The sequence below is a fragment of the Lepisosteus platostomus genome, chromosome 1 (assembly GCF_059453375.1).
Source record: "Lepisosteus platostomus isolate fLepPlt1 chromosome 1, fLepPlt1.hap1, whole genome shotgun sequence".
NCBI lineage: Eukaryota > Metazoa > Chordata > Actinopteri > Semionotiformes > Lepisosteidae > Lepisosteus > Lepisosteus platostomus.
This window is the reverse complement of record NC_142611.1, coordinates 60,656,539-60,672,106: the sequence shown is the minus strand read 5'-3', so window position 1 is coordinate 60,672,106 and position 15,568 is coordinate 60,656,539. Positions and strand designations below refer to the sequence as shown.

Sequence of the window (15,568 nt, the reverse complement as noted above, 5' to 3'; positions counted from 1 at the left end):
AGGGTTATGATACATATTTCAGAAAACAATACTTCCTTATAGGAGCACATGAGAAAGGGGAAGAGGCAGTGCTTCAGAGTTCAACCTTCTCATATAGATACCGATCATACAACGGACCTCTTGGAGAGGGGCTGATTAAGCAAAAGCCTGGTTTTAGCCTTGCAAAAGACCATTAACATATTAGAAATGTGGACTGTTGGGACATATGACATATAATTGTGATGACTCAGAGGAAAGGGAAACTTACAGAATATAATAACAAGCACAAAATTGAAAGTTTTGGCTGAATGTTTAATTTTTGCTAAAACTCTTTTAGAATAAATTACTTAAGAAAGATGAGAACAGTTACAATCTGGCATTTGGTAGTTAGAAGTCAAGTGATCCAAAGATCTGATCCAGCCATTTCTAGCCTGGTTATCTGCTTCTTCATGGCTGAGTATGTGCCTGGAGCATGTTGTGCCCCTCTTCTTGGTTGTAAAAGCTTTCCTCTTCTGTCCGCTGGTTTGTGTTTTACTATTTATTCTGAAGGATCCACTTTTTAACATTTTTAATGCCTTTGAGCATTTTGAAGATTTGAATTGGGTTCCCTTGTATGTTTCTTTAACCAAGACTAAAAATGTATGATCATTCACTCTTTGTGAGAATGCCACCAGATCTACACTCATGTACTAAGCTCCATAAACTGCCAGTGGTGTTGTTTTCACCATTATTTATAATCTTTATGTCCTAACACCTTTCAGTACATTTTAGTTTCCACATTACATAACCAGAGCAGAGCACTCTGTTTATTGAACAGACTGCAGATAGCCTCTTGTGTGGGCAACTGGGATTTGTACATGATAGTGAAATGTCTCAATGCTATATACTGTAAATAGAATTCATACTTAAATTGCTTATTAAATAACATTCAGACGATTGAGTCTTTCATTAGTATCTCTCCCTTTAGCCATAGTCTTTGTGAATTCAATCTGGAACACAGAATCCAGTCACTGACTTTTGTATCACGGACGTCCAAAGGGACTAACCGTGGGGAGCAGGAGAGCGGAAAAAGACCCATATGCGTAGCGGGGAGACGGGAAAAAGGCCCAGGCTCGTACTGCAAAGAGTTCAGGAATGCCGTATAGAAACCTATGCCCTCAGGGAGCGGACGTGGGGCGCCCTGGTGCTACACGGGTCTCAGGACATCCGAACGTCAATGCTGAGCGAGGGCAGAGTGCAAGACCCAGAAATATATAGCCCAAGGGAAAGAGAGGGACCGGAAGGACCGCAGGCAGGAAACTAGGGACAGGACAGAGAAGGAGCGCCCTCTGACTGCAGAGGGCGTGACAGTACCCCCCCCTTCATGGGCGGCTCCTGACGCCCATACAAATAAATGAGCTGCCCAGCACTGGGGGGAGGAAAAACCTCATTTAACTGAAAGGAAACTTCCAGGAGTCCACGGCTGAGAGCTACCCCTCCTCCAGGGTATAAACCTTTATTGGGTAGAGGAAGGGGGGGTCGAGTAGAGTTTGATGGGGGACCAAAAAGGAGGGGAAACCAGGAAGAAAAAAAAACAAAAGGCAAAAAACAAGAAAAAAACACAAAAACCCTGCGGAAAAATACCGCAGACTGGGCAATGGGCACGTTCACATTCTAACGCTGATATCGGAGTGGACAACCTGAGGAAAGCCATACCGTAGTCCGCTCACAGACACAGATACCCGGAGTGATATCCAGCAAAAAGAATGGGAGAGCCAGCTCAACATTCAATCACTGATATCGGAGTGATCTACCCGAGGAAAGCCAGGTGCAGGACCCGCTCACAGGCACGGAAGATCAGAGTGATATCCAGTGATTAGAATACAGGAAGCGACAAATAAAAAAATAGCCCAGAGCAAGAGAAAAAAAAAACTGCGGCAAGACAAAAAGCGCCGCTCGCGGGGTCAGAAAGTGGCTCAGCATTCTATCACAGACGTCCAAAGGGACTAACCGTGGGGAGCAGGAGAGCGGAAAAAGACCCATATGCGTAGCGGCGAGACGGGAAAGAGGCCCGGGCTCGTACTGCAAAGACTTCAGGAATGCCGTATAGAAACCTATGCCCTCAGGGAGCGAACGTGGAGGCAGGAAACTAGGGACAGGACAGAGAAGGAGCGCCCTCTGGCTGCAGAGGGCGTGACAGTTTGTACAGACATCCTGTGAATGAATACTAAACAAAAAAAAAAGATTTGGATTAATCATTGGATAGAGAAGGTGTGATGGGACACCATCACACTGTCTGTAAATTATGGTTGGGAAAGGTGTAGAAAAATCTAAAGAAAAGGACATACATTTACATATTGTAAAAATGTGTTATATTTACTATTCAGATAAATTGCATTTAGCTACACAATAGGCCAAAAGCATGCTCAGGGTCAGGGCCAAAAATATATCTCAAGAAGCAGTAGTAGTTTTCTGCAGCTCTGTTGTAAATAAATGAAGATCTCCTTTTTGTTATGGAACAGCTGAACGTGATTTGTTATGCACTGGTCCCAAGTGACTGCTCGTTGTAGGGACCATTTGACACTTATTAAACACTATACAGACTCAAAGGAAAAAAAATATATTAATTAAACACAAAGGATGGTTATTCACAAAGCTTGCAGGTCTAGTACCCCCTGGCAGTAAATGCTATAAATAGGATTTACTGGTATCATAGTTATATTACTGCCCGTGAAAGAAAGCAATGCTGTCAAAAACTATTGAACATTGATGCAGTATACAAATTAGAATTTGCATTTCTCATTTATTCACTGAAAGTGATAAATAAAAATTGGATGACTAAATGGTTTTTACCATCATGGAAAATGCCAAGTACTCAATTGCTGACAGTAACCATGTAGGTTTGTCAATGAATAAAGCTTAATTTTTTTGTTCAATTTTCACATGACTGTGTTGGTGTCTAACATTTTTAATCAGTGTTAATCTGATGTATACTGTATATGGGTCTTGTCAGAACGATATATAGTTGAATCTGGGAGCAATTTTCATTTCTGATCGGAATATGTGTATATACACAAATTAATTTACTGCAACTGTGATAGTTCTGATTTTGTTTTGGATTATGATGCACGTGGTCAATAGACAAAAAAAACCTTTGTTGGGAGCTGAACAGAGAAAGAATGATGTACAACAGAATTGTGTATTACTTGTACGTGTGAAATGCTCTGTAACTCCCTGCTTCTGGATTATTACAATAATGTGTGTTAATCACTTCGGTTTAAAATATTAAGAATCTGATGTATTAGACAGTGGAAGAGATGTACCAATTCCCCCAAAGGTTGGACTGTATCTTCTTCTGAAACGTTTGCCACGTACAGTTAAACCCGCTCATACACAAGTTCCAATACTGTCAGGCTGTGGTTTCCCTTATGATCCAGTGGTCAAACATTGCACCAAAGACAGAGGAACAACCAGGACCATATACTCAGGCTGTCAAGTTGTTGCAGAGCTCTGCAACATCTACAAGAGCCTGTACAAAGAAGTGAGAGAGAAATCGCTCTCCCATCCTGAAAGCCCAGAAACCCCTGAACAACAACCTCAATGTCATCTTTCAATAGAATATGACTTTAAAAAGTCATTTTGTTAGTACAAAGCAGTGTGTAATAATATGGCATACACAACCAAACCATGTCTTGGATTATACATTTAATGGTACCCTGCAAAAAAGAGAATAGTGAGAATAATAGGAATTCAGTGCTGCTCTTTAGGTGGGAAAATATTTAAAATATTACTACTTCCCTCAGATAGAAAATCTACCTCCTCTGTGCAATTACAGTAAATGATAATCATGTTATTAGTGACATTACTTATACAGTGTGTTGTAAAGGCTCATTAAGGGCTTGAAAAAACAATGCTTAGTTACATCTCTGGACTTCTCTTTTATGTATTCTTTATCCTGTAATCCTGATTTTATTATGATTTCTTTTGTTCTGATGATCTCATTATCATTCTATTAAAGGCTGCAGAATCCTGGAATGAGCATCTCATCTGATAAAAACAGAAACCTAAACAAACAGTTAACATAAAAACAGGAAACATGAGTGACTTCACAATTTTTATGTAACATTGTGAGTAGGAATTTAAACATTCTTTTTTTCTCCTCTCTTTTTTGGGGTTTAAATGTTACACATTATTGCCTGATGCAAAAGATATGTCATTCTTTGACCCCTACAATAATTCTAAAACTGTGTTCCTCAGTTTGAAATATATTGAAGGCAATATACTTACTTTTCCCTCTCCTTATAAACTATAGATCATTGGTTTATTTTACTATTGGTTTTGAACACCTTAGTTGTGCTAAAACACATCAGAATGATTAATTAAACTGGTCTATCATTATAGTTTTCTTAACAAGGACTGAGCATTGGTTAACAAAATTGACTACTTTTGTAATGTATTTTGCCAAAAAAGAAAAAAGACACATCAAGGTATTGGTTGGATTGTTTTACAATATGAAAAAAGTATTTCTTGAAAAGTAGGGTGAAATTACTGATAATGTGTGACCTGAAATCTGTTCTCCTACAGATGTCTTGTAGCATTGTCAATGCATTGGATGTGTACATCTGTCCAGTATCACTGGAGCTTGCTCCTAGTGTGGGAGACATCTCTAATATTGTACATCCATTAGAGAATGTACAACATTGTTCTCTTAGAGGTAGTTCCCAACAGAATTGCCTTTCAGAGAGTTTCTATACAAAGGGAGATATTTCATCTTGGTCCTTATTACCAGTGTTACAGGTTTGCTGCTGCTTTTGACACTGTTGACCATGACATCTTACTTTCTCGTCTTGAGACTGTGTTTGGAGTTTCTGACACTGCTCTCAAATGGTTCAAGTCTTACCTCACTTATCGCTGTCACTTTGTCTCTCTTAATGGGTCTGAAATTGGTCTTGTTAAGTCTGGTGTTACTCAAGGTTCAATACTGGGCCCCTTGCTCTTCAGCATTTACATGTTTCCACTTGGTCAGCTTTTAAGATCACATGGCCTCAGCTATCATTTCTACGCTGATGATACTCAAATATACATCCATACCAAACCTGACACCGATGTGGCTGTCTCTATTCTATCTAATTGCATCTCTGACATAAAACCTTGGATGATTCAAAATTTCCTTCATCTTAACTATGACAAGACTGAAGTCATGCTTATTGGCACCCCCCATCAACTTCGTAAAGCCAATCCTGTAACCCTGTCTGTGGATGGTTCTGTAATTGAGCTAAATTGAAAAACCTTGGGGTTATATTCGATTCTGGCTTAACATTCGAACCACATGTGCAGCATATTGTCAAAACATCTTTTTTCACCTCAAAAATATTGCTAGACTACGCCCTATGCTATTACTAACTGTGGCCAAAAAGCTGGTCAACATATTTGTGTTCTCTCGAATTGACTAATGCTCTGCTTGCTGGGGTATCTAAATCTACTTTGAACAAACTGCAGTATGTCCAAAATTCAGCAGCCAGAATCCTGACCAGATCTAGTGCAAGTGATCACATTACTCCTATCCTGGAGTCCTTGCACTGGCTTCCTGTCAAATTCCGTGTGGACTTTAAAATCCTCATGCTCACCTATAAGGCTCTGCATGGCTTGGCACCTCAGTACCTGTCTGAACTATTATCGCCCTACTCCCCACCTCACAACCTTCGCTCTTCTAATTCTGGTCTCCTAACTGTCCCCCATGCCCATTTCATTTAATTTTAGATGTTTTTATATAAGGGTGTGTTTCTATGAATTTCAATCCAGTTATTTTTAAAACATGGGTTGTCTGAAATTAAAATACTTGTTAATCACAGTATTCATCTCAAATTTTATTTTATGTATCTAATGGTTTATTTATGCATCTTTTTGTTTTGCTATTGAAAGTTCACTTGAAAATAAACTAAAATGTTTCAGTTTGGTTCTCTGACATTTAATAAAAGCTGCTAATAAACTACACCTTTTTCACAATGCCAAGTGAAATTAAATCCACTGTGTGAACTTGATCATATTGTTAAAAACATGAGGCTACTAAAATAGAGAATATCAGAAATTTGTCAAGCAGATTAATAATTGAAACAAATCATCATAATACCCAATTTGTAAAGATTCTACCAAGAATATACTCAAGCGGTTGGCCTAATTAGAGGTACCTGATTTTTTTGTTAACTGGCACAGATTTGGTGAAAAGAGTAATAAATTAGACACTGGGTTAAAAAATATTTATTAATCATGACTATACACACTAAACAATGCACAGCATAAACGTACAACACAAGTTACACCATGTAAAAATGTAGTAGTTCAGGTGGGTAGCTGCATCAGCATGCGTAGGCTGCAAAGGAACAAGTAATAGGTGTATTCCATGATGAAAAAAAGAAGAAAGAGAACACAACGTTTCGGCCGTGGAGCCTTCTTCAGGTGAAGAAGGCTGAAGAAGGCTCTGAAGAAGAAGGCTGAAGAATGCTCCATGGCCGAAACGTTGTGTTCTCTTTCTTCTTTTTTTCAGCATGGAATAAACCATGTAAAAATGTACTACCAAGGCAATCCAGAGGCCTTTGTCATGACCATCCAGAAAAACCCCAGACTGCTACCAAGTATTCAACTCGTATATAATGCCTACAAAGGACAAAAAAAGAGAAAGCCGCCTTCTAAAATAAACAAAATGTGACCTACAGTTAAATCTCATTCCGTAAACTTGAATGATATAAAATGAATGGGAACCTACAGTATCTCCCTTTTCTAAACAATGCACCCACAAACCAAGAATGGCAGTTTTTAACCAAGGGATTCTCTAAACAGGAAATAAAAGTTTCTAAAAACAACAGAATGGCAAACTCTCTTAACAAGGATCAAATACTTAACTCCAATCATATCTTTCTGGACAAACTCTCACCTCTCTGTATTTGTGTCTATTGTTGTATCTCCTTTCTCTTGTTTCTTATGTGTTTCTGCCTGTTGTATGCTGTGTTCCTAGACTATTGATGACACTCATTTACCAAGAACTTAATTCACTAAGGTAAACCAAGGTAAACCATGTTTGCTTTGATCCCTGAAAATCAAGTATTGCCTTGCTTTGAATTTCCCCAGAACCTGAAATTTTGACACTAGCCAGGTGTTACCCATTGTATCTAGTTTTTAAAGACACTTCAATAGTCTCAATAGTTATGACAATACTGATAGAAGGATCCCCAAAACAAAAAATTTAGTTTTTGGAGACACTGATATTATGGTAAAAATTTGAACCCTAAACACTCAGTAAGATATATTACATATATATATACATACTGTATTACATCAGCAGAAATTCAAGAAGGTAGCTTTGTTAGCATGTGTAGGCTGCAAAGGAACAGATCAAGTTTATTCCATGCAGAAAACAAAAGAGAAACGTTTCAGCTGTGAAGCCTTTTTTCAGGTTTCGTTTCTATTACATCTGTATTAATAATGAAGCATGCATGGACTTGGAACCAGTTCTAAGGAATCTGGAGATTTTGGCATTGTAATAGTCAGCAGTCATATCACCCTGCAACTCACAACTGGCAACCCACTGAAGCTAAGCAGGTGTGACCCTGGTCAGTACCTGGATGATAGACCTCCTGGGAAAAACTAAGGTTGCTGCTGGAAGAGGTGTTAGTGGGGCCACCAGGGGGCACTCACCCTGTGGTCTATGTTGGTCCTAATGCCCCAGTATAATGACAGGGACACTATAGTGTAAAAAGGCATCGTCTTTCAGATGAGATGTAAAACCAAGGTCCTGACCCTCTGTGGTCAGGCATTTCTCAAAAAGAGTAGGGGTGTAATCCCGGTACCCTGGCCAAATTTCCCTTGTCCCTTACCAATCAAGTCCTCCTAATAACCCCCATCTATGAATTGGCTTCATTACTCTGCTCTCCTCCCCACTGATAGCTGATGTGTGTGGTGAGCGTTCTGGCGCACTATGGCTACCGTCGCATCATCCAGGTGGGGCTGCACATTGGTGATGGTGGAGGGGGAGTCCCCATTACCCGTAAAGCACTTTGAGTGGTGTATCCAGAAAAGCAGTATATAAATGTAAGCAATTATTAATTATTAATAAACCAAAATCACCTGCAAACGTGGTTCTGTATATAGTTCAGAGTCATCTATACTAATATTTTGGTTTTAGAATGTAGTGGTAGCGAACAACAATGCATTACATCATACCTTTGCTTTAATTGGTTTCATAAAATTATTTTAAATATTATGCACAACGCTGAAGGTAAACTGCAAATGATCTATATGGTCAATCACAATAAGACTTACTTTTTATCTGAATAGCAGACCCCATATTTGGGTTCACATTGTGAAACAAATTCAGTTTTTTTTATGTTGCACACTTGCCCAAATTACCTGAAACATGCAGTAAAGTGTACTCTTTTGTAATTGTAATTGTTTTTCACAAACTTTCCCCATTCTCATCTAACTTTTCATGACTGGATAAGACAGAACAACATTTTTTATTGTTTTTGTTGTTAACATAAAGCTTTGTGTTCCTAATAAAAAACCAACATATTTGGTGAAGTCCCTTTAATCTCTCGAGTAAAAGTGCCTCAGTAGTGCTAATGAAATACTTCCATGCCAGCATATTCTCGTATACAAGCAAACTGCTACATAATAAGCCTCTTAATATTAATTGTCTCTCGAGCTGTTTCACTGCAGGAAACCTACAGCTGTGTTTTAAGGCGTCCTGCAAATACTCAAAAATAATTGTAGGTCATAACATGATGTCAGTGAATGCTTGAGTTCACAGAAAACCCTAAAGTGAAACAAAAACACTTACTGTACCACTTCTAGGCAATTATGAAAAGCCTAAAATGTAGTATCAATAAAATTACTTTTTAAACACATTTTTATAAGAAAATAAGAGTAAAAAAAAAAGTATTTTCTTACAAAAAAGATAGGGCCATTTGGCCCACTTAGTTCATGTTAAGTACATAGTCTAGCTACTATTTACTTTAACAACTTAGTTTAGTTGTTGACTAGCCAGAGGATCATATCAAGTCAATTCTTTAAAGAAGCCAGGGTTTTAACCACAACATCCAGTTATAACAGACTGCCAGACTAGCTTCTTCCATACTCCTGCAACCCTTGGAATGGAATGGTTTTAATACATGTTTTTATTGAGCCTTTTGTCTGTTGAGAAACAGAACTGAGAAAAAAAATGTTTTCTTTACAAATATTACACTGGAAGAGCTGGGATATAGGCAGAAAGGACCTTGGGTAAATAAAGTACTTAAGACACTACATTCCACTACATGATACTATCCTAGATTATATTCAAGCTGAAAACCTGTATGTAACCAATTGACTACTTTATGCAGATACTTGAACCTTACATTCAACTGTTGTTAGAAAGCCAGAGTAAATATAGATATATATAGATATTTCAATTGACTATATTTACAACTGCAGCCATCTAGAATGCAGCGGTAGGCACTGCAGCGCATAGAGAAATTCCGGCACCTAATTATTTTGACCTGACTGTCAAATGAAGGACTGCACTGCTCTGTACAACTGTACATTGGTGAACAATGATGTGTTGTCAGTGATGCTCAAGTATGCGTGTAAAAACCATTAAAATTAAATTAATTTAAATATGTAAAACTAATATATACCACTTAATAATTCAAAAAGCCATCATAAAAATCAAGATCACTTAAAACCTCAAAAGGGTATTTTGAATGTTCTTCATCAACATAATGAATGGGGTGATTAAATGACTACTTATTTTTGGCTTCTGAGAAGGTGGTGTGTAGTGAGATTTAATACTTTTTCCAATATGTGCTGGAGGTGGAAAAGGGTTGGAATTGCTTTAAGAATACACTGGAGCTGTATGTGTTCAACTGACTAAAAGGATACTATGGTGAATCAAAATTAAATGTTTATTACCTTTTAGTGTGAGTACTTTCATGCGCTCATCTATGTTATAGCGACAAACCATTGGTGAAACAAACTTGTATACAAACCCCTTTTCAACATCTCTACCTCAGTCACAATTCCAAATGTGATTTATCAAAATATAACTGATAATAAAAATACCAGTTTTATAAGCACTGTAAACTGTATACAATAATAATTATTGCGTACATATAGTTATAGTTATAGTCTGTTGTTATAAAATTGCACCTTGCAAGGATTCATGGGGAAATGTAGTTAAATGAGCACTTCAAAACATTCCAAAATAACCATAGCAAGTCGCAGAGTTAAAGAAAATCTACAGTATATGAAGAAAACGGCTGGAATACCGTTTTGTATCTTTACTTTTATTCTCATCTACCACCAACAGCCATATAAACATTATATTTGTATTAATAAATTAATATTGTTAGTTCAAGTACTGTAGGTAGCTGCGTCAGCATGTGTAGGCTGCAAAGGAAAAAGTAAAAGTTTATTTCATGCTGAAAAGATAAGAAAAGAAACACAAAGTTTCAGCCAAAACATTTATTCTTTTCTTCTTTTTTTCAGTTTTGAATAAACCTTTACCTGTTCTATTGTTAATAATGTTCGGAAACATATTTCAGTTATTTTTATTTTCAGCTACCAAAGTTTCCCTTTTGTTTCATGATTCCACATTAATTGGATTTAAAAAAGTAGGCTTCCGGTGAATGAATGGTATAGTACTGTACTGTACTTCAAAATACCATACAGTACATAGTGGTCTAATGCGAGAGCCTTCAATGTAATGGATCCAAGTTCCGTTCATGGCATGTAATCCCCTTTTCAGAAAAAATGTACATCCATGTTACATTTTAAAACAGTAGCTAGACTATGTACTTAATATGTTCATACGACATATTGTTACAGCTTAAGTTGATTGAAAAGTGATTGAGAAGTGTCTCTTAAGTTTTAGATAAAGTTTGTGACACTTGGAATACACTTCTGTTTGGACACTTCTAGCTTCAAAACAGAGAGGATGTTTCCTGAGCCCTGGGGGGCCTCAGCAAAAACAATTGAAAAGTTTACCTTAGTATACCTAGGTAAGTTGTGGGTTAATGATTTTCAATGAGCAGTACAGAAACACACAATATAAGATCGCATTAAGAGTACAAAGAGACAATAACAAGAACAAGAAAGAAAACGGAGAAGAGAGAAGAGTCCAGAGGAGTTGGAGCTTGAAGCTTGTGCCAGGTGAGAGTCCCTACTTCATGATCATCCAAACAAAACCTGACTGGAGCTAAGTATTTGAACCTTGCAAGAGAGAGCTTGCTATTCTGTGTTTTAAGGGAACTTGGGTTTCCAGGGTACAAGATACATCGGTTAGAAACATCTTTCCTGATTAGAGTGAATTTTTAGAATAGGGAGATAGGCTCCCATTTATTTTGTGGCAACCGGGGTGCAGAGAGAGACTTAACTGCAGGTTGTATCGTGTTTAGTTAGAAGGCAGCTTATCTCCTATGCAGCCGCTGAGGCCATTAAGAGCTTCATACTTAGTAGAAGTCTGCGGGTTTTCTGGGTGATTAGAATGTTAGGCCTCTGAAACACCTTGTTTGTAAATACTGTACATAGCGTAACCTGTGTGTTGTATGTTTTGCTGTGGGCAGTGTAGTTTGTCTCTTCTCATTGTAATAAATATTTGTTTTAACAAATTTTGTGCCTCCATTATTACTCCTCTCACCAAAGCTGTGCCAATGAACAGAGAATTATTGTGTCTCTCATTATACCAACTGATTGGGTATATTCTGGAGAAATCACTTCCAATTTCGGGATTGTGAATAGTTATTTCACTTATTGACTTATCTCCTCAGTCAAATCCCATTATGAAAAAAAAAACATTTGCAACAATATAAAATGTTATGTTTTAAAGAAATTTGAATATTTGACTAAGAAAAAAAAACATTGCATAAAGCTATGGTTTTAACGTAATGTAACTAATTTGAGTAATGGAGGGCTGAAAGCTGGACAGAACTGTAGAATACTATAGTGTGCTTTCCACTGGCATGGATTTTGACGAGCATTCTAGATGGCTGCATCTGCACTGCCTTTCATTTATAGTAAATGTGTGGTTAATCTTTAGGTGCAGTCAGAACTACAGGTTTCCTAGTAGTGTTTGCGACAAACGTTTTTTTAATATACTCAAAAAGTGTCACAGAGGGCAACACAGGAAGTCCACCACAGTTTCATTTTAACAAGAAACAGCATGAACATCACACTGGCCAACAATGACTTTAATTTTTGAACAACTGAACCTCTTTTTAATAACAATTTTATGGTAGCTAATTGGATTCATGTGGTCTAGCCAATTTTATGAACTAAAAATGATGTTCTTGTCAAGGCAGCTGTTAAAATTTCTCTTAATGACAAGAAACATGAAAAGTTTTCTTTGCAATAGCTTCTACTAGCACATTGATCCATTTCTGCACATACAGCAGACCAAACTGGTGATGTTATGGTGAATGTAACTAAATGACTATTGTAATAAAGCTGCTGCCACAAAATAAACTTAAACTGGAACTGAAATCTTTGCTCCATGACCCCTACAGGAAAAAACAAATAGATTTCTATCTGATATTTATATATGTATACGTTATAGGCATAACAACCCTTTTCCTTTCCCAGGTGTCTTAGTATACAATACATTACAATAGGATAATTGATTTTTATAATATTTATTGATTCCCAGCTTTATATAAACTGGATGTAGAGGCATAAACATAGTACATTTCTACCATTTTCAACAAAAATATAACCAATATTTACAATTATTGTATTAAAAATACAAAAAAGGGATACAGACTCCACCAATTGTCTTTCTAAAAGACATACAGGTACAAGTAGTATCAAAAGTATGAGGAAATCACCAGTTAAATGTACATTTTGCACTTGACATCACAGATTGAACTGAGATTAGCAGTTCTATGTACTACAATTACCTAATGCTTATACATTTTTGTGCAACTTGTATTAGAACTAGGATTCTGCCTGCCTATATGCACACAATCTCCATAGACTATGATGAAAATGATTAATGCATATTACCATTAAATTACAAATGCATAATCGACAATTTGATACCTGCAACAAGAAAATAAAGAAAATAAAATAAAAACATGATTTCATCTTAGGAAAGCAAAATATTAAATAAAGCACTGATGTTACACAATACAGTGAAAAAACACTGCAATCTCTTTCTTTTAATCTATAATTTTATCTACTGATCAATATGATCAGCTCAACTCATGAATAAAAAGAAATAAAAGACTAGCAGTTCCTCACATTTGAGTACTACTCAGATTGGCAGCCTTCAGTTTTTCCGGAGTCTCAAACACAATAAAAATGATTTTTTCTTTTCTTCAGTCTTTAAAACGGGGTTAAATAGCAGCAGAGAGCAGGTTGTTATATGCCAGCCTTCTTTAGACATGCAAGAAAATCTACTATAGCAACTATCAATTGCGTTTAATTCTTCAGGTTCCGCAATATAAAGGCTGTTAAACAGTACTGAGTCTCAAGAAGGTAAGGACTTTCTCCAGAATCTATGCCAACATGGGAATTAAACAGAAATTTTAGCTAGCATCAGTGGGAGATCTGAAGATGCCTTTCACTGCAATGCCATCCAGTTAGTTAAAATATTACAAAAACCTAAAATGGAAAAAAATATAACTTAAATTATGTAAAATAACACTGTTATTATGAAGATGTTCGACACATTTGTTCTCTAAGCACAATAATATATAAAACTGCAACATAACTTGGTAAATCTGAACAATCTTTGCTTGTCATGATTCAGAGTGCTACAATTCTTGACAAAATCTAAGAGGAAGCCATAAAACCATCAGAGGCAATAATGTTTAAAAAAAGTGCAGCCAAAGCTCAACAAGTTTTGATGCGTGTGTAAACAGGGAGGGGATCTTGGAATGGTAGTTGTTGCGAACAGTGACAGCGGTAGCATGTTTTCTTTTACGCCGCTGTGCGATTTCAAGCGACACAGTTTTCCAAAGTGCCAAGGCGTTTTTTTTCTTCACAGTATTTCACATGCGGGGTACACAAAGCCCCATGCTGCTTTAAGGCAGGGAAGGAGGCAAGTGGCGTCCACCAAACACTAAACAAAGGAGGTCCAGGGCCCCGGTGCCGGGGATGTGCCTGTTCTGCTCTCCAAACAGGTGGTGCGCACCACTGGAAACGACGTCCAGGAGAGGGGCATCCTTCTCACACTGCAGACACCTGTTCATCTTCTGGGAGAGCAGAAAGAATAAAGCTCAATCATATTTCAGAGCCGAATATTCTTTACAACAATAAATAAAGAGCAGAAGAGTGACTGGACTAAAACGATATAGGAAATAAGAACACCACAGCATAGCACTTTCATTTATACTGAGCATAAAAAAAACTCATCACTTCAACAAGTGTTTTGCAACAAATTCACAGACACTGAGCAAATTAAAAACTGTTTTTATAGCAGGTGTTTTGGCATTTTAATGAAAAGACATAGCACAATTCATTGTGCTTATTTATACATAAACTTGTATATATATCCACAGAAGATCTACTTTGAATGTCACAGGCTAATAGAAGGTAATACCAATAAATCAGTGACACGATATTTGCACCAGGATACAGATTTTTAATTTAAAATAATTAATTAAATGAAAATAATTTGAATTATTTTCTTGCTAATCTTAACATTGGTCCCTTTTCCACCAAGCTAAATCAACTAATTCATGAGGTATATACAACAGTTATGAACAAAAACTTAAATTTAAATACTTGATTTTTAACTTATAACTTTACCCTCAAAAACATTCAATGTCCAAAACCTGCATTATTTTTTCTAAAACCATTCATGCATAAAATGATGTTTCTTTTGATGCTCAGTATATTTTAGGTTTAATACAATGATATAAGATTTCATATACTTCTAATAAAGCAAAAATGCAAATATTAGTAAAATTTTGGTAATGCATTTAGTGTACAGTTTATATACAATAGCCTTTAATTAAAAAAAAAACTGGTTTAAAGACAAAAATATATATAGTACATTTCATCAAGCGCACCGACAGAGAATATTGGCACATTATGTTGATTTGCAACGTCTAGTACAGATACTGTACTGACATTAATCATATTGAAACCTGTGAACAGGTTCTACCACTTCTTTAAACCAACATGCAACAAACATATTTATGACAGAAATTAAGATTTTAGGACCTAACAAAGTAGCAAATGAAAATTACAAAAATATTACTTATTGCTAGATATCAAACTCACTGATTTATTGACTGATATATTGATACTGATATTGACTGTTCTGCCACCCAATCAGTTCATGCTCTCATGCTGTCTCATGTTTAAAGCAAATAAAATAGGAAGAGAAACATTCACTGTTAATGAGCTTTATTTTTACCTAATATTAGCATTTACCTAATATATTACTAAAAGATTTACTAAACTTATAACTTCATACATTAAACAATACATAGTATTGAAAAAAAATCTTTAATAAAGCTCCCCTGCCATTTACTGTACATTTTTAAGCGTTGTGAATTCCATGCTTAATGTACATTGAAATGAAAGTCAGATGTGCATGTTCGAATAATATGGATAATGTGGTGAAGCAGTGAAT

General features: G+C 36.5%; 1 protein-coding gene across 16 annotated transcripts in view; it reads right to left on the bottom strand.

Moving 5' to 3' along the window:
* Positions 1–12,601: 12,601 nt before the first annotated feature.
* The window catches only part of rapgef2b (Rap guanine nucleotide exchange factor 2b), a 155,824-nt gene continuing 152,857 nt past the window's right edge, over positions 12,602–15,568 (bottom strand). For all 16 annotated transcript variants that reach the window (XM_088633263.1, XM_088633269.1, XM_088633270.1 and 13 more), the window contains one exon: positions 12,602–14,180. Coding sequence is in view for 4 of the 16 variants with exons in the window: in XM_088633269.1 (XP_088489395.1) it covers positions 14,155–14,180 (26 nt within the window). In the remaining 12 variants the exon portion in view is untranslated. The remainder of the gene's footprint in view (positions 14,181–15,568) is intronic.